Consider the following 18854-nt stretch of genomic DNA (forward strand, 5'->3'; position numbering starts at 1 on the left):
TCTAAATTCTCGAAATTCTCGAGTCATGAGACACGTGCTTTCACAAACTCAACCCGATTCGCATTTCAGATTCTCGCACATCTCCATCTACCTGATATCTTACATCAGTTATCAGAAGAAACGTGTAGAAAGAATATTTAAAGAATATTTAACTTACAAATAACTATAACGATATATTTTGTCGAATCTTTCACCAAACAAATTTAGTAATTTAATATATTACGCACGCAAACATAATAATTAATAATTTCACATCGTATTTCCAGTAAATTCGTAACGATAAAATAATAAGAAATAATAACAGTTCGTCTATCGTTTTAAAACGCCATTTGTCCTGCCAGTCTCTCGTTTACATGATCGAGTTATACTCTGAGCGACCGTACTCTTCGAGAAAGATTTCCATAAAAATCCGCACGATCTGGTCAATACCCTTCCAATCCATAGGATCTGAGATACGGTAATCATGTGAATTTGTATGCGAGCCGAGGTACATGTGGATGCAAAATGTAAAGATTCGAAAGATTCTTTATGTTGGATCTACTGTATAAAAATCTCGTTTGCGCGCAATGACATTTCAGAAGCAAAAGAAAGAAGAGAAAACCACGTTGACACGAAAAAGGTAAAGGAAGATCGAAAAGATGCCAATTGATTTATACGGCCTTGTGTATAGTCCGCCATGTCGGTCAGTTCTACTACTGGCAAAAGCGATTGGAGTCCACTTGAACCTGAAAACGGTTTCCCCCATGAACGGAGAACATATGAAGCCTGATTTCCTAAAGGTCCGTTTGATTTTGTAATCATATAACGGTAGAATATTTTTGGGAAAGATTTCTCGCGAAATATATTAAAAATTGATGATTTACTATAACAAAAACGTAAATAATAGCGCTGCATCTATTTAGAACAAATAGAACAAATTGAAAATGTCTTACGGTTTCTGCCATAAAATTAAAGGAAATACGTATGTAGTATTAATAATATGAGTAACTAAATCATGGTTGACACCTAAATACTAATAATAGTAAGCTGATTTTATTTAATCGAAGAGTCGTCTATATAATGTTATGTACTTCGATAGGATTTACATTCCCATCTTATCGATGAAACAAAGACGTTCGTTTTAATAATGCATGGCTTTCTTATTCGCCGTGTATTTACACAATTATTACGCTTTTTAGCTAAATCCTCAGCACGTGATACCGACGATAGACGATAACGGATTCATTCTGTGCGAAAGGTATGCAACGATTATTTATCATCCGCGTGAATTCGTTCGTAATGTCGTGCTTACAGTCGGCCAATTATGGGATATTTGGCGAGCAAGTACGCCAAAAATGACTCTTTGTACCCAAAAGATCCGAAAAAGAGAGGCATGGTGGACCAAATGCTATACTTTGACGCCGGCTCGCTTCACGAGAACATGATTAAATGCTACGTACGTATACTCTCTAATATTTTTATTGCCGTAATTATTCGTATCATATATATATTACATCGTGAAATATTAGTATCCAGTAGCGTTACATGGAGCACACTCCCTGAACGAGGAAGACGTACAAGCCGTAGAAAAATCATGCGAATTGTTGAACACGTATCTGGAGAATAGAGAGTTCGTTGCCGGTGATACTCTTACCATCGCTGATTTTGCCATCCATACGACTATTTGCATTTTGTTGGTAAGTGTGTAGGCATCCGAAAAAGCATCACGTAATCGAATAATCGATTTACGTAATGAAAAATAGAATTAGATATATAGCGTGTATATCGATACTGGGGAAATGAAAACAAAAATGAAATTTGATATTTAAGTAACTGGCGAAAGAAAACCACGACCCCTTACCGATTGCTTTCTGGAGCAATAGCGAATTTCTACGTTGTAGAAAATGTACAAGTAACAAGTAAAGCAAAGAAAAAAAATGTCTCGACAAAAGAGACTCGCAGGGTTGAAAGTGACTCTTTGACATCAAACGGTTCGTTTCACGTTAATTGACGTTGAAGTTAGGATAAAAAGCAGCAAAAAAAGAAACATAATGCACTCTGTCACACGAGCTTTGATCGTTTAACAATACATCGAACTTTATCTTGATTCCCATTAAGCCGCTATAACAGAAAGTAGGTTATTCCGAGATTACGCTAAATTACAAATCTCGTTGTAATTTATAACTTAGCGGCAATTATAGATAACGAAATATGTATAAATAACTTGAAAAGAATAGTTTTACTATTTACATTTTAATATTCAACGAAAACGTATGCTTCTTTGTGTAATGTAACTTTCAATTCCGTTAAATGATATTACGTGCCAATAATGTTTTCATTCGACAGAGTAGCGATTCTGTTTCAGTTAATAAATTCCGTCCGTTTTCATTTTCTTGCTCCGTCTAACTAGTCTGTAAAAAATATCGTAACTATCATTTTACGGAACGTTATTCTCGCTCGCTTTTAAACGTCTGCTCATAGAAATGGAAGTAGAAACGCGTTATATCGTAAACGTAGCTGGAACCGTACTAACAGTATACGGTCGATATTATAAAAAGGTTGAAAGATGAAATATCATCAACTGGGTGTAATATATTTTGTTGACAGTGCTTCGACTTCGATATTGGTCGATACGACAATGTGGCTGCCTGGTACAATCGTTGCAAGCAACTCCTGGATAAATTCGGTTTCGAGGATGTGCACGCCCCTGGGACAAAAATGTTTACCGAATTGTATCAGGCGAATTTAGGAAAATCTAGTTAACTCCGTGGTTGTAGAATACAATGATAGAACCGTGAACTCGATGCTCGTATACCGATGATCGAGATTAGACATGAAACCTATTCCATCGTTTCGTAAATCATCGTTTCGTTTAACGAGAACCTTGTCTCGTTAAGAATAATTTTCACCAAAAAAGGTATTAAAATCATCGATTATTTATTATAGCTTAAATCGAAAGACAAATATAATTAAGTAACGAGTATATCGATAAAATACAACGGTTATTTTCCAATCCTCCCTTTCTTCTTGTAACTTATAATAAGCTATTAGAACTATAAACAAATTTGTTTGCGCCACACCAATTATTTTATATCTATCAATTACTATAAATACGTACAATAACGATAATTAAGATATATTACCGATAAATCAAACGCTACAATTTCATGATATCTATATCGTACAACGTAGCGAACGTTTCACCTGGTTGCCTTATATCATCTTTAACGCGCAACATCCATCAGTTATCGATTATCTCGTAACATATTATTCGCGTGCTTGTCATAACCTTTCCGAAATTTATTTATCTACTTGTCTGCAGCCTGATTTCAGCAAACTATACTCTATCAGATTCTATGATTAGCACGTGGAGTTGGAACTACGATTCGTCTTCGACAATCCGGAAATCCACGTGGAATCGAGACTCGTCTTCTGCAATTAGATAAACATTTCTACTGACGTTTGTGGTATCGATCTTTCGATGACAACACGATATTCGCGCGTCGTTTATAAAGACACTCCTCGCGACGACTGACTCGGTTAGATAGTTTGTAATTATAGCGATGTGCTGTTGAAAAGTACATAGTTAAATTTGCCTTGCGTGTTCTGGTACTTCTCCCAATACCTTTATATCTATTCCGATTATTTGTCGCAAATCAACCGACTGAAGTTTCCAGCACGGCAGCTAGAGAGTTTCGGTTCATTTCAACGGCTTTCGTTTCGTAGTAGAATCCGTTTATCGATCACGTCCAAATATTGTTTTCGGTGAAACACACGGTTCGATTAGGTAGACACTCGACGCGAAATTTAATCGACTCGTAGTGAAGGATCACTCGTCCTATGAAACGTACATCTACGCTACTGATTGCAACCGAACTGAATTCGCGAGTAAAGTTTACCGAATAAGCTGAATATTCATTTTAGAGAAACTTAGAAATTCTTTTCCTTTGAAATCACTCGTACAAATACGTATATCAAATATATAAACAACAAATTAAACGTATACAGCAGTGATACGATAAGAGAAAATCACCCGTACAACAAGCCTATTTTCATTTACTGTTGAGTAATGTCGAATAATTGCAATGACTTTGTGTTTTTTATCCAATATTTACATACATCAACCTTGAAGCTCGCGAATGATTTGTCGATTGATGGTTTAGTCACCAGCGCTTAGAAGTAACGCTAACAGTGAGAATGCACTTCTTTCCTCTTCTTTCTTTTCGGGAAATATTGACCGACGGATAATATGTTCAAATATTTTCCAGAATTTCCGTGACATAATGTACTAATTTTTGCAGAATTAAGCGAATAGAGGGAACGTGGATAAATCAATCGGAAAAGATAAAAACCAAATTATCCGAATCCCTTGAAAATCAAAGAGAGGTTCTATCGTCGTCTATTTTTTCATCTCTCTTTTTTTCCCCATCCACTGATTGTTTCGTCCTCGTTCGACTTCCGTACGCGATGTTTTTCACAGAGGCATGCGTTCGCCGGTCGTGCGTGAGACTACGTGCCAAGAATTACGCAACACGGACAATAATTTTGCTGGACGATACAACCATGATGCGGCAGAAACTGCGGAATCCCGGACCGAGTATGCCGGCTGAAAAACCCGTTGCGCTTCCGTTCCCGGAATTCCTGTTCGACGGTCCACGGCATTCTCCTGTTCCTGAATTTAATTAACTCACGGTCCATTTCGCGAATGCGGCCGCGCGGATCGCCCTCGAGGAATCATTGAAGGGAAGATAATGTTTTTACCGGCGAAATTGAGAACGCCTCGGAAGAAACTCGCGCCGCGCGCCGCACAGAAAATGAACCGCCTCCCAACGCAGTTCTGCTCTCTTCAGATACGGCTTTCTCCGCGCTTTTTGATTCGCCGTTATTGTTATTTCAGATTTTTAATTCGATCGATAGATCGATTGGCAAAGTTTCTCGCAACGGGCGGACATTTCTTTCTCGTATGCTTTTCGTCGATGGTTTAGGACGCTACACAAGGATCGTATAAGTATAATATATCGTATGGCGTATACATTAGCATAGAGATACTGCACGGCGAATTAAAAATTATAGAAAAATAATCGAATGTTTATATAACGTATAAATATACACAATTTTCTTCGAAAGGAAGCTTTATTCTGCAAAATTTTATTCTCTTCGATTCGTTTTATTTACGACGAATAACAATTTGCTCGATATTTCGTTCATACGGTGTTATTTAATGCGAAAATATTGCCGCACCTAACATAGTCGTGTTATATAGGAAAAGTTTGCAAAGTATTTTAATAACGATTCATTCTTGCTTTCGAAAGGGAAGCAAATATTTAAGAAATTACAAATGCATAGTTGCTCAACTTAATTTCACTCTATTAAGTGAAAAATCGAATTTTCATTATTTCCTTGACAACGTTAAAGCCTGCCTTCGTATTTAATTTAATCATACTGTTACGTAACAAGCGAATAATGAAATAATAACTGTGAAAGAATTAACGTTAATTGACAAAGAAAACTTTCGTTTATTAAATAGCATAGTTTATTAAATGACAATACCTAAAATAAAATTAATTTTCAATTCTAAAAGGATATTCGATGTTGTAATACCGCGAATCATCAGATAATAGTCGATTCATCCTCCCAATAATTAAACCAGATAGTGCAATATACTTAAATTCGTGGTAGCTTTTACTGGTTCGATGAAAAAAAAAAATACCAAAACCACTAAATAATTTCAATGTCAAATACCATATACCGGCATCACTCACTTTTTCAAAAGCGGAACAGATTTCATTCTGGAAACCTATTAACCGAGGACCGTACTACAATGGAAAAGCAGTGACGCTACGATACAATTGAACGTCGTAATTACAAATTTCTATTAAATATTTTCAACAACACGGAATATTCAGAAGCAAATTGAAACATTTTTATGCATCTCGTATGAAACAGGAAAGCGTTTGATCAAATATATTTATACAAGCAAATTAACTTGCGGAAATTGTAGATAGTAAAATCACTTTTGCTGTATAAATAAAGCAAAGTCAACGATCGCGATAAATTATTTTTACTTCTAAATATCTGAAAGTATCCGCGTTTTTTAATTGCTTTCAATATTGTTTCAACGTGAAAAATCACTAACAACGTTGTACAGTCGGCCGTTTATATGCGAATTGTTAACTAAAAATTTGATAATTCAATCGGTCAATTTCGGTCGATCGTTCAATATCGAATACAGCATATTCAATTTATCGTGGTGATATTGTTTGAAACAGGCTTGAAATTGCACGCGAAGCTTACGAATCTTTCGGAGGAAATTTTCCGTACGGCTCGATCTACGTGGATGAATTCAATTCTGCCGCGCTATTCGTAATTAATCCGCGTCTTCCAAAAGAGCGTTCCGCATTCCCGGTATGGCCGTAACCACAAATGATTAGAGCTACATTTCCGGTGGCGTGGACGTGCGCGGCGACGTTAAATCGAAGGATTTGCGGTCTTCTTGGATCTCGGTATTTCCACGATGCATGCATCGCGAGAATCAGGTAGGTAACGAAGGAAAAGTGGGTCAACCAGTTTACAAGCTCGTGATCGATTCTCCTAGCCCGTGACCACGCTCTGCCATTGTATTGTGTATCGAACTATTTTCTCAAAAACGAAGCAATCAATTTGTCGCATTGAGAATGTACTCCAATCGTCTGCGAGCTTCGCGGAACCCATTACGTACTGAAACGAATGAAATATTTATTTACACGCGCAAGATATTTAATGACACTTAAATATTAAATATTATATATAAAATATATTAGAGGATTCGTTAGAGCGAATTCATTGTCAGCAACGACAAAATGTACATAGCGTTAATTTTATGTAACACGACTGTAATTTCCTGTCTATTTTTAAACAAACCATTTGCAAGTCTACGATTATATTCTTGTTTGTTACATTAAATATCGTTGTCAATGACATGACACGAGCTAACTAATCTATATTTAATCGTAATAATTACCCTGCAAAACCTGATAACATGTACCTACGTAACACCTATATGTATCAACTTTATCGTTAGAAAAACACTTCTAACGTTTGAGAATATTATAGAGCAAAGTATTTTGCTGTATAGAATGTTACGACATAATAATACAGGATTTTAGATTCCTCGTTATAAAGGCTTGTAAAATGAAATTCATTAACGGTATATTATGTTGTATTTATATAATATATTTCTATTTATATCTCTATATTTACGTATATTTTGTAGTATCGAATTCAAATACTTGAAAATGTTATGTATTAAAAATTTGTCTTTTTCTCTGAACATCTATTAGGTTGTCCTAAAAGTTGCTTTCGTTTTAGAAGAAAATAATAGATGCACAACATTTTTTGTTTTAATGAAAACGAAACGTGCCCTACGATAGCCAAAAGACGATCGACGACATTTTATAGATTAGGTTTCACGTTTGTGTCGACGTAGCCAGATAAAGCAGCCAGATAAAGCAGATTTGCAGATAGCGAAAGACATTTTTAGGACAACCTAATATAATCGGTTTACTTTAGGTTTAGTTATTTCTTTATTTTTGAAACCTTCGAGTTTGCATTCAAGGCTGAACAGAAGTACTTTCACCTCGAGCGACCAGTTTAATTTATTTGAAATACATTTGAAATACTCCTGAGGAATATTTCTCATTATGTTTCGCAAAATAAAGCCGAACAGCATGATAGAATTTTAAAAAGCTAAGTTTATTACGGAAGAAGGATTTGATTCGTAAAATAATCCTTTACGTTACATGGGATTGCATCGTTGCATTAGGCAGAGAAATACTAGATTATTTCAAAGTCATCCGGTGTATGAATAAGAGCAAATGAAACAATAGTTACATCACCAAGTAAAATGACATTACATTTTATATCCCTGTTTATCCTTAAAATGAAAACGAAAATGTATTCTGTAAGCAAATGTAACAATTCGTGCAATATCAAAAAACTTTTAATAATAAATCAATATCATATTAATCATAAAAGTTTATGGATAAAAGTTACATATTTTTCTTGATAATTTAATTCTTGATAATTAATTCTTGGCAACACATTCTATTCAATATGCTAGTTTCAGGATTATTATTATTTTGTCACGATGAGATGAGAATATTTTTATCTATTTTATAATCGCCCAACTTCTTCAAACGCTTTCTAAATAAATTTTCTTAAATACTTCGAACAGCTTCTAACAGTGTATCGTTTATTTCGGTCTGTCCGGTACATACTAAATTCTAACGAAATCTAACGATCTGAAAGTACGACAAATATCGAAGAGGAGAAGCAAAGGAGGTGATACCTCCATACTCGTAACAAGTTGAAACCGGTTGAGCCTGCGCAGCGCTCTCTTATTCGCTACTTGAAAAGGAGGACATATGGTAGATACGCTGGCATTTATAAAGAGACTGGAGAGCTAACTCCTTTAGATAGCTCGCAGTTATCTGGTAGTATACCATTGGGAAACTCGTATTTGAATTTACTTTACTCGTCTTCGTTTATCTGCCACATATCATCCTTGTTTTCGTCGTCCGAAGATCCGACTATAACCGGTACGAAGTTTCATGGACAGTGCTTTCAGTTTTTGATTTAACGTTGATCTTAATTGTCAATTGTGTTTTTGCCGAATAAAGTAGAATCCCATTGTTGTACAGCTATTGCTTGAGAGTGAAGTTCGATATGTCATTTTGCTACACGATTATCGATTTGGTGCATGGTGGAGATAACCAGACAAGGAGTGTTTACTTCAAGTGTGCCTGTAGTCCTTTAAAACTGTGAACGAATAATACAGAGAAAATATTTAATCTTGTAACGATAAAAAGTTGATCCATAACGCAACTTGTTTGGCGCAACAGGCATGCCATATATGCTTGGCTGTTTTTAAGTTAATAGATCCAATGTTTTTAAACGTAACGTATTAATAAGTTAAACCAATGTATTACATTACATTTTTCACGCTATATTAATATATTTCTGTACACTAATTTATATATATTATATATATAGCAAACGTAACTTTGTACTTATATAAAGATATAGATTCTTTAGAAAATACTGGCACATTTGAATAAACATCGATATAAAAATTACTTGCGACTGTATCGAATAAATATAAAGTGATATAGTTACTAGGCTTTTTTATATTAACTAGTGTATAGCAGTAAGGAGTTCATTGAAGACGCGATGAACCGGCTATTGCATGATGGAAAGTTATTTAGTATTTCCGCTGACCTAAATAAGTATCATGCGTAACACTGAGATAGAAAGAAACTTCGTGGGACGGTACAGAGGCAAAGGAATTATTAATCTCAGTGGCCTCCATCATTTTCGGCCAATACGGTGTTTAACTTTGAGATTGTATCGAGTTGTGCGAAAAACAACTAATCGGCATTCCTTCGGGGAACTTCCTTCTATCTCCGCACTGTACTCTTTTCCCCTCTTAATCGTTACGATCTCAATACTGAGTCATGCCATTGTTATGTGCACAAATACGTGGATACACGTAACTTTCCATCTATGTACGATATACAGCATGTCCAATTTATCTCGAACCGCTGAAATATCTCGAAAAAAACACGATGATACAAAAAAATATTTCAGAAAAAGATTGCACAGCGTTGAGGGGGACATACCATGCTCTTGTGTCTTTAATCTTGCGATAACCTTGAGAGTGGCATTACAATTTTATTACGTATTCTTGTAGCTGACGTTTGTAGCAAACGTTTTCAAAATACCATAAACCCGTATCGTTCGCGCGATCCGTTATCGAGATACGAACTTTAAAATCCGATGTGTCGCCGGCATTAGCGTTATCCGATGTGCACCATAGAGAGATGTCAAGGTTATCGTAAGGTCAAGTACACGAGAGTGTACTATATCCTCCACGATATCGAGCAATATTTTTCTGAAACGTTTTTTCGTATGATTCGCGTTCACTGTATATTATATCTATATTCAATGTATCTATAAATCGTATCGTTAAAACTTTTCTTCTGTCGCACGTCTGTTGAATAGTCGAAACGATCACATATTTCCTTATTTAAATTAACGCATAATCATTTCGCAAAAAGTAAATAAATTTATTTCTAGTTTTAATATTATAATATAATTTTATAATTGTTTAAGTAATAATCGGTCTAAATTTTATTTCTATTTTTAATTCTACACGTCAGTCCGAATCGAAGTCAGCGAGTTTCTTAAATGACGCATTACATACCGTTACAGAAATCAAAATGCCAATTGATTTTTATCAACTTCCTGGAAGCGCTCCGTGCCGTGCCGCTGCATTGGCGGCTGCCGCGCTTGGTATCGAAATGAATTTTAAGGAAGTTGCTTTAATGAACGGAGATAACTTAAAACCAGAATATTTGAAGGTACGTGTAATTGATATAAGCTAAACATAACTCTATTACACTTGTATAGAATTCTATTAAAGCAAGAAATTAATATCTTGTATCGAATACTCGAATATTTTATTACATTTATATTTACTTGTAATATTTTTGGTAATATATTTGATGTCTCCTTATGTACAGATGAACCCACAGCACACGATACCTACAATCGATGATAATGGTTTCTACTTGTGGGAAAGGTGAAATTGATTGATATATTATATTATGAATACTTCTTTAATTTCAAAGAATCTCGTTCTTTTTTCTCAATACGATGATCTACCGTTTGTATGCTATTATATAAGTATACCTGCACCTAAATACCCATACGATTACAGTGCGTATGATCAGGCGAAAATTATTCAGATAACAGACTGGCAGGAATTTAATAAATTGATCATTAACTAATATTTCGTTCCAAGAAATAGAATCCTATTATCGCTCTAACGCTATTTTGTAATTCTGTTGCGATTGTGTCTTTCCTTTCGGTAGATTTGCACTTTCTGTCTTACAAGTCTGTGTTACAGTTTTCATGTATAGAGTATTCCAGTAATCTAATACGAGCGAGCAATTAGAATAATTAACAAGATCAGGAATAAAAACGTATAGACGTTATGTACATTCTTTTTCTTTCAGTCGGGCTATTATGACATACCTGGTGAATCAATATGGTAAGAATGACTCCTTATATCCAAAGGATCCGAAGAAACGCGCGGTCGTTGACCAAAGGTTGTATTTCGACGCCTGCACTCTGTATAAATCTTTCGCAGACTATTACGTAAGTTTAAAGCCATTTAGTGACTTCTTATAGCGCATTGAAAGGAATTTCTATGTTACATGATGTTGCTAGATTTTTTTAAATAAAAAACTAACTTAATAGATTCTTACATATTTCATTATGCGTGGTATTCGTAAATAATTTTTTTTATTCTTATAAAAGTAGACAATTTAGGTGATATATACATGATTTTCTCGTCGAATCGTTTAAAACCGCTATTTAATCTTTTATTTTAGAACGCGTATGAAGCGAATAATTAATTAGCGATCTTAACATTTTTCATTAGTATCCTATAATCTTCGCCAAAGCCCCTAAAGATCAAGCGAAATACGAAGCTATTGGCACAGCCATGTCTTTCCTTAATACATTCCTCGAAGGACAAGACTACGTGGCAGGAGAGAACATGACTCTTGCTGACCTGTCCATTGTGGCCACCGTGTCCACGATAGAGGTAATTTCCTTGAAAATATTATCTTATCAAAATATATGTTATGTTACATTGATAATAATATGACAGTAACGCCACTATCAAGAGACTTAGAAAAAAAGTCATAAAAAAGAGTTTTAGAGAACTCTTTTATATAAAGTCACATTTATTCGTTACATCATTTTAACAACAGGCCATGGACTACAATCTCAGCAAATATAAAAATGTGACCAAATGGTATGCAAAGATCAAGTCGGAAGCTCCAAAATACGAGGAGTACAACAACGCAGGCGTAAAGGCATTCAAGGATTTGGTGCATAACATGACGAAAAAGTGAAAAGCGAAACACAATAACAATATTCGAAACCATGATTTCTTTTATGTGAATTCTATATGAATAAATTTTTTATCGTTCCCTTTTACAGAGAGGAATTCTGCTTACGTATAATTATAGAGTCTAAATGATACATATATAATTGCCTTATATGTACTGTTATTGTTTTATATTTTGCAAAGGTTGTATTTATTATTATTAATACCGTCAAAAAATGTCTCGACATTATCAGTTCCGTCAACTCCAACTTTGCTCAATTTTCAGAAGCGCTTCACACGAGATCATCGTCCACCCAACTAATTTAATTGTCAGATCGGTAATTAACGTAAACGTAAATAAGAATGTTGGGCCGAAGTCACGCAGCCTTTCGTTACGACTGAAATTTTTCTTAGAACTCGTTCATTTTCTCGACACCATTCGAAAACAATTTGTACGTGACGTTACTCGTTCATCGTCGAAAGCAATCAACCAATGACACCAGCATGGCATCATCAGCAGTCAACGTGTTACAAATGGAAACTTTACCAGTGAATAAGCACCAGCCAATATTCGATCGTTTTAACGAATATTATTTCACACATGAATATTTTCCTTCAGCGTATTTACAAGCGAGAAATCGAATTCGTTAATGCTCGTTCACACTCGTTCATGCTCGCAATACTGGCCACGTTTGTTCGTTCATGTTCGTTCATGCTTGTCCGCGTTGTTCGTCAAGTGTAGATCCGGCTCAGAATGCTCGTAAATGCTATTGCGGAGTCGTTATAGCAGCACATCGACGCGTATACACTATCGAACCTATTTTTCTCCTGAAATTCTAAAAATTGGCAAACATTAAGTTCCAAAAATATTAATACATTGCATATTCATATCGCCATATGTGTATACTGAATTTTACATAGTTTCATGTTAGTTTTCGTACGAATTGAGGTAACCAACAACATTGTTACGTATCTAATTCTGTCTAATTTGACTGTCTCCTACGGCAACGTTTTAATATAGAAACGAACGAAAGAAATAATTCTACATGAAGAATGAAATAAAAAATATATCGCAAATTTTGAGAACTAAAAACACGTTGTAATAGTCGTCAGCTTGACGTTCACATACGGTGAAAAAGAACTGTTTCGAACCCATTTAAGGTAAAATTACCATTACCACGCACGATACAGTAAATAGTGGAATCAGCATCAAATACGTATTAATGAACCCTGTAATTATAGTAGCCACTTGCTGTTCGCAGTGCGACCAATTTACTTCAGCAATGACCATCCTTTTGATTCGATGTTCATTTGCTAATTATCCTCGACCTCGGTTTCACGTACGTTTTAATTACACTGCAATGATCGGTAAAACACTTTCATCGATAGTTGCTTTTCTTTTTGCTATAACCAAACGGGAAAGATCTTTCCGTTTCCACGAGGAAACTTTGAGTCCTATCGTAAAACATCCCTTAATGAATAAAATAAAAATATCATTAAACAAGAATAAATACTTTTAATAGTTTTAGAAGGAAATGATATTTACATAAAAGTGTGATCATTTGTGATTGCTTCTAAGTTAAAACAATTTATTTAAATATGTATTACGCGGTCGTTGAATCCGCATTAATTTTAACTGAACCAGGGATTTTTATACAAATTTATATTTTTACGAACACAAGTAAAGAAATAGAACTTAAATAGAGACTCGTTTTGCTTATTAAAGATTATAACGAGTACTTTACTTTCCGTATTTCCGATATTTTATATAATTTTACGTATTAAACATATTCTATACACTTCTGTCTCTTTAACGAATACTTTTAGTGTGTAGATACTTTCTACAGCCATTACATACATGTACATACATATATTATTATATGTATATGTACATCGAATGAGTCAGCGCACAAGCTCTACTCACAATCAATTCACCTGTACGAATAAGATAAAGCATATTCATACCTTTCCTACCGTTCACAAGGAACGATCGCACTAATATTTCTCAAGACAGTGATAATAATTATTAAAAAGGAATTTGATACCACACGCCAGTTGTAAAATTATTACTATTACGAAAAGGTAGCAATTATTTCTTTGCATGTTCGTGATCGTGTTCACTGCTTCGTATACCGATTATAAAGGGCACCAAGATTTATTGATAAATTAAAATTTGTTTATTTGTTAGATTTATTTCTAAATTAAGAAACTCTCGACAAGTAAGAAGTATGATTTTGAATTTATCGTATACATATGCCCAATTCTCGTTGTTAGACAGTTCAATGAGTCGCCTTCTTTACGTTGTTTGTACGTACGCTTGAACTGTTTCGCGTGTATCGATTGCTTGTTAATGGCGCACGCACGTAGCAGTACTTTACTACACATGTAGTTCCAGATCACGTATATATAGGTTCGTCGTATGAAAAATAGTTCTGTATCGATTACATCGATTGAAAACAAAACTGTGGCAATACGCTTCAATCGGCCAAGAGATGAAACCCTTACTTGCCGCGCGCTTCCGCGCGTGCTGCGCTTTGGAAACGGTTCCCATCGAATTTCAGTTCGGCAATCTCGCCATCGCTCGTTCCATTCGTCGTAAGAGCAAACGAATTCTTTCCTCTTTCCAATTTTTTATCGCTCTTTTCTGTTTTGTTTCTCTTTTATACCTTTTTTCGATGCAAATTCTCGATCTTTATTGGACTTCAACTAAAACCGAATATTCATGGTGCAAACATTGGAAAATCTCACAATAACTCTTGGCATTGTTCAACAATGACGAAAAGAATGTGCCATAGGACGTATTAAATGCGAAGTAAGGTACACAGGATAGTTCTGTAACTTTCGTATGTGTGTATATTGATTTAGTTAGCGATATTGATTCTATCGAAAATCGTTGTGAACGAAACCGGCGCCGCTGAAAAAAAGGGGCGTGTAATGGAATATTTCAATACTTTTCACTGACGGTCTCGAAAGTTTTAAAGTTGCAACGAAATATTTTTTCGATAACGTTGAAACGATACTTCGCTAGCATGTGATACGCGGCAAATGTTTAATTGCATTGAGCGGCAAGTCGCAAGCTACACGTGTGTTTAAAATGTTCAACCAGTTAATTATTGTTAATGATTTCTATCTATCCTTTGCGAGGAATTATATTATACTTTCAGTCATACTGCGTGCTACCATCGTGAATTTTAATTACATTGTAACTGATGTTGAAATATATTCTTTTAGTTAACAAGCAATCATGTCAGTGGATCTGTATTACACGCCAATGAGTTCACCCTGCAGAGCGGTTCTCTTGACTGCCGAGGCCATTGGTATTACTTTAAATTTAATAGAAATCAATTTATTTGAAGGCGAACATCTAAAGCCAGAATTTGAACAGGTCAGCGTGCTTAAATATGTCTTGTGTTATCTATTCTTTACGAAGTTTACTATATTGCATATTATTGTAACATTTCGTCTCTTCTAGTTCACCCTCGGAAATGTACTGTTCATAATTTAGATAAATTTTCATATTTTCGGAGCAAATAACATATCTATATTGGTATATTTCCATGAAGTTAATCCATAACATAAAGAAATACGTTTTATACATTCAATTGGCAATCGATTGTGATAGCATGTCGAATGTGGTCAACATAAAACCGCAAAAGGTTAAAAATCTTAAATAAATATCAAGAGTCATTTACGTAATAATGTCAATTGAAATATTATTATTATCAATACACTATATTACACGGACCTATCAAATTAATAATGTACGGTCAACGAAACATTATACGCTTCCTCGATTATACAGCATTCGCAACAGTTAACTGAAAGTAATTAATTAGAGGACTGCGTTTATTCTGTTTTATTTCGTTCTTCGATATTTCGCTATTCGTTTTATTCGATACCTACACAGTATGTGTTAAAATGAAATTTTACAGTAATGCGTAAAATAACATATGGCGATTATATTCCTATTATAGCTGAATCCACAGAAAACTGTCCCGTTTCTTGTAGACGGCGATTACAAACTATCTGAAAGGTTTGTAATTAATTAATACGCAATGTGTATCATTTTCGTTTCTTATCATCCTTTAATCTCTTTCAATAAACGATTGCAGTCGAGCCATCATGTCATATTTAGTTGATCAATATGGTAAAAACATTCGTCTAAATCCGCAAACACCGGCTGGTCGAGCATTGGTCAATCATCGATTACATTTTGATATTGGTACCTTGTATAGGGGCATGAAAAATTATTATGTAAGTTATTCAAAATTAAACCACTTTTATATCTTTCTTGTGTTTTCTTCCTTTTTGAAATAGGAGAAGTAAGGTGAGAATATAAAATAAATGATTATATCCTGAAACCGAACGAACTTGTTACAGTATCCAGTTGTGTTTAGAGGGGCAAATTACAATCCAGAATATTACAAGGTACTCGAAGGCGCGTTTGATGTCCTCGATAAATTTCTAAATGGGCAAGATTACGTCGCTGGACGCAATTTGACCATCGCCGATCTCGCATTGGCAGCCACTGTATCAACATCGGAGGTATACATACATCATGAGAAAAAGGGAACGTTAATTGGAGATTTAAATGATGGTTACTGATCGTAGGTTTTCGGTTTCGAGGTGGAGAAATACGTGAATGTTGCTAAATGGATGGAGAGAATAAAATCATCCGCGCCAGGTTATCGTAAAGCCAATGGTGAAGGATTAGAAATAATGAAAAAATTGGCCGATAATGCAAAAAAGGAGTAATCTATGCCACTATTGATATATTGGCATGTTATTTGTTAAATTTAGTAAAATTGTAGAAAGTAGAAAGTAATAAAGTAAGCCTTCCTTAGAAATACATTGAGACTTTATGATCACTCTGTATTTATCCATTTAAGGAGAGAAATAATCATTTAAGAACTTTACGATATCGTCCAACTCTTTATACATATTTTATCTATCTATCGATACATATATGAGAAGTATTTTATCTAACTTTATTACTTGAAATTATTAAAATTTTTCCAAAATGTTTCCTACAACAGTAGTATATTACTGTAGAGACCGACCAACCTACACATCATAAATTATATTTATAACGATATTATACAATATATTTATACAAATATTATACAAAAAATATGTATTTCATTAGGTATCCTTTTTCGCTCTTTCCCCAAATATAGCAGTACCAACTCTAATATTAGTACTTCCCAACTCTACCTGCATAAAGATAATATCATATTTTAATACGTGTCTGACATTTTTAAGAAAGTATAACAATTTCTAATAAAATTACCGCATGTTCATAATCATTTGACATTCCCATTGATAACTCTATCTTATTTAAGTCAATACCCAATTCTTTTGAAACTTTTTCTCTACATTCTTTCAGACACAAAAAATCAGGATTTGGTCCTTTAGCGAGATCATGTCCAAACGTGCCTATTGTCATAAGACCTACAAATTCTAAACTTGTACAGTTATCAATAATATGCTGAACAAGAGTACAAACATCTGTGATTTCGCAACCACTCTTTTCTGAAAATGTAAATTTATAATATATTTAACTTACTAAATTATAAAATCAGAATAATCCTAATAACTAGAAGCCAAGACATAGTTTACATTTATTTGAACTTTCTTATTTGAAGATGAAACAAAAATTTTGCATGAATTTCATATTTTTAAGGTCGTATAAATATTATGTTAGGAAGATTGAATATAATAAAACATGCAATATTTTTGTTCATAATATTTTCATATAGAAATATACACAATAATCGTAACCAATTACTAGAATTACAATATGTAATACCTTGTTCGTTGCTAGTATTCACCTGTACCATTACTTTTAATTTCAAATTTTCATGTACTCTAATTTTAGACCAAGACGTATTTAATGCTGATGCAAGTTTTTCATTATCTATTGTTTCAATAATATACAAATTTGGAGTAGTTAATAATTTGTTTATTTTATTACGTTGAAGATGGCCAATAAAATGCCAACGTATATCTGTACATGTTTCTAAAATACTTGAGTGATTTCCTTTTTCAACTAATTCATTGACATAATTTTCTCCAAAATGTCTTTGACCAGCTTTATACGCATCCACAATTAATTCAACTGATTTCAATTTACTCACAGCTACTAAACGTGGCTCAAAATACTTGTATTCCTGTGAAAAGGAGGTTAAATATACAAATTATTACTATTAAAACATGCCTCTAGTGTTTTATGTTTATATTTTTATTTAATCTATTTACATAATTCCAAAATAATTATCATTATATAAATTTATATAATATTTATAACATACGGGTAGCCTTCTAGCAGAAGCAGCAATAATTTTATCTTGCACTACTTTTAAATTCGTTACCAATTCGGCCATTTTGACTACTTTTTAATCTTTTTTTTATAACATTTTTTATCACTACGAATAAATTAAGATGATATTATACTATTATATAATACTTAAATAATACTTTATCTATGGTTTTTAATACATATAATAAATATGTATTACACATTTTATTTAAAAGAACTGTTCCGACTAAGATAAAACAAATTTGTTATTAAATTACTGTGTATAGCATTATAAGAAACCATAATCAGTGTTATAATCCATATTCAACGTTACAGGTTAAACTGCAGCGGTAATTATATGTTATGACAGCAAGAAAATTTAAAAAACAATTAATAAAAGTAATATAACGATATGACTTTTCCCTTTGTTTCTATTTATATTCTAAAATGGAACACAATATATTTGACAATTAAGGCAAACCTATAAATTCTACATAAATTTATCAATAAATGAAATGTATTGTTCACTTCTTCCTCTAAGGAACAATAGAAATATTTTAATTAATTGTTTTTAATACTGAAAATTAATAGACCAGATTTTAGTGAACGTTATTACGTAACCTAGATGCCGCTGATATGTGG

General features: G+C 33.8%; 3 protein-coding genes across 13 annotated transcripts in view; 2 read left to right on the forward strand and 1 right to left on the reverse strand.

The window, feature by feature from the left end:
- LOC117160516 (glutathione S-transferase 1-1-like) overlaps positions 1–8160 on the forward strand; it is a 157410-nt gene extending 149250 nt beyond the window's left edge. For 5 of the 10 annotated variants that reach the window (XM_076624910.1, XM_076624908.1, XM_076624909.1 and 2 more), the window contains 5 exons: positions 579–779; positions 1179–1237; positions 1294–1435; positions 1509–1676; positions 2587–2962. In XM_076624910.1, the coding sequence (XP_076481025.1) occupies positions 639–779; positions 1179–1237; positions 1294–1435; positions 1509–1676; positions 2587–2742 (666 nt within the window). In that variant the 5' untranslated portion in view covers positions 579–638 and the 3' untranslated portion in view covers positions 2743–2962. Of the gene's footprint in view, positions 1–266; positions 780–1178; positions 1238–1293; positions 1436–1508; positions 1677–2586; positions 2963–3301 lie in introns of those variants that run through there. The other 5 variants (XR_013060170.1, XM_076624904.1, XM_076624905.1 and 2 more) reach the window with 5 other exon arrangements.
- Positions 8161–8396: 236 nt separating this feature from the next.
- Positions 8397–17047, forward strand: LOC117160508 (uncharacterized). The gene is made up of 11 exons (XM_033341279.2): positions 8397–8555; positions 10228–10376; positions 10539–10597; positions 11034–11175; positions 11462–11626; positions 11796–11936; positions 15150–15299; positions 15889–15947; positions 16027–16168; positions 16295–16459; positions 16526–17047. Exons 2-11 carry the CDS (start codon positions 10236–10238, stop codon positions 16667–16669), a joined length of 1308 nt encoding a protein of 435 aa, XP_033197170.1. The 5' UTR covers positions 8397–8555; positions 10228–10235; the 3' UTR covers positions 16670–17047.
- Positions 16882–18613, reverse strand: LOC117160515 (pyridoxal phosphate homeostasis protein). 2 transcript variants are annotated; one of them, XM_033341311.2, is made up of 4 exons: positions 18226–18613; positions 17724–18084; positions 17205–17446; positions 16882–17124 (listed from the first exon to the last, which is right to left on the reverse strand). In XM_033341311.2, the coding sequence occupies exons 1-4, from the start codon at positions 18295–18297 to the stop codon at positions 17023–17025; spliced, it is 777 nt and encodes a 258-aa protein (XP_033197202.1). In that variant the 5' UTR covers positions 18298–18613; the 3' UTR covers positions 16882–17022. The 2 variants fall into 2 exon arrangements, with proteins under 2 accessions (XP_033197202.1, XP_033197204.1); XM_033341313.2 differs by having other exon boundaries at positions 16882–17128; positions 18226–18595.
- Between the last annotated feature and the right edge of the window lie 241 nt (positions 18614–18854).

The sequence above is a fragment of the Bombus vancouverensis genome, chromosome 15 (assembly GCF_051014615.1).
Source record: "Bombus vancouverensis nearcticus chromosome 15, iyBomVanc1_principal, whole genome shotgun sequence".
NCBI classification, from domain to species: domain Eukaryota; kingdom Metazoa; phylum Arthropoda; class Insecta; order Hymenoptera; family Apidae; genus Bombus; species Bombus vancouverensis.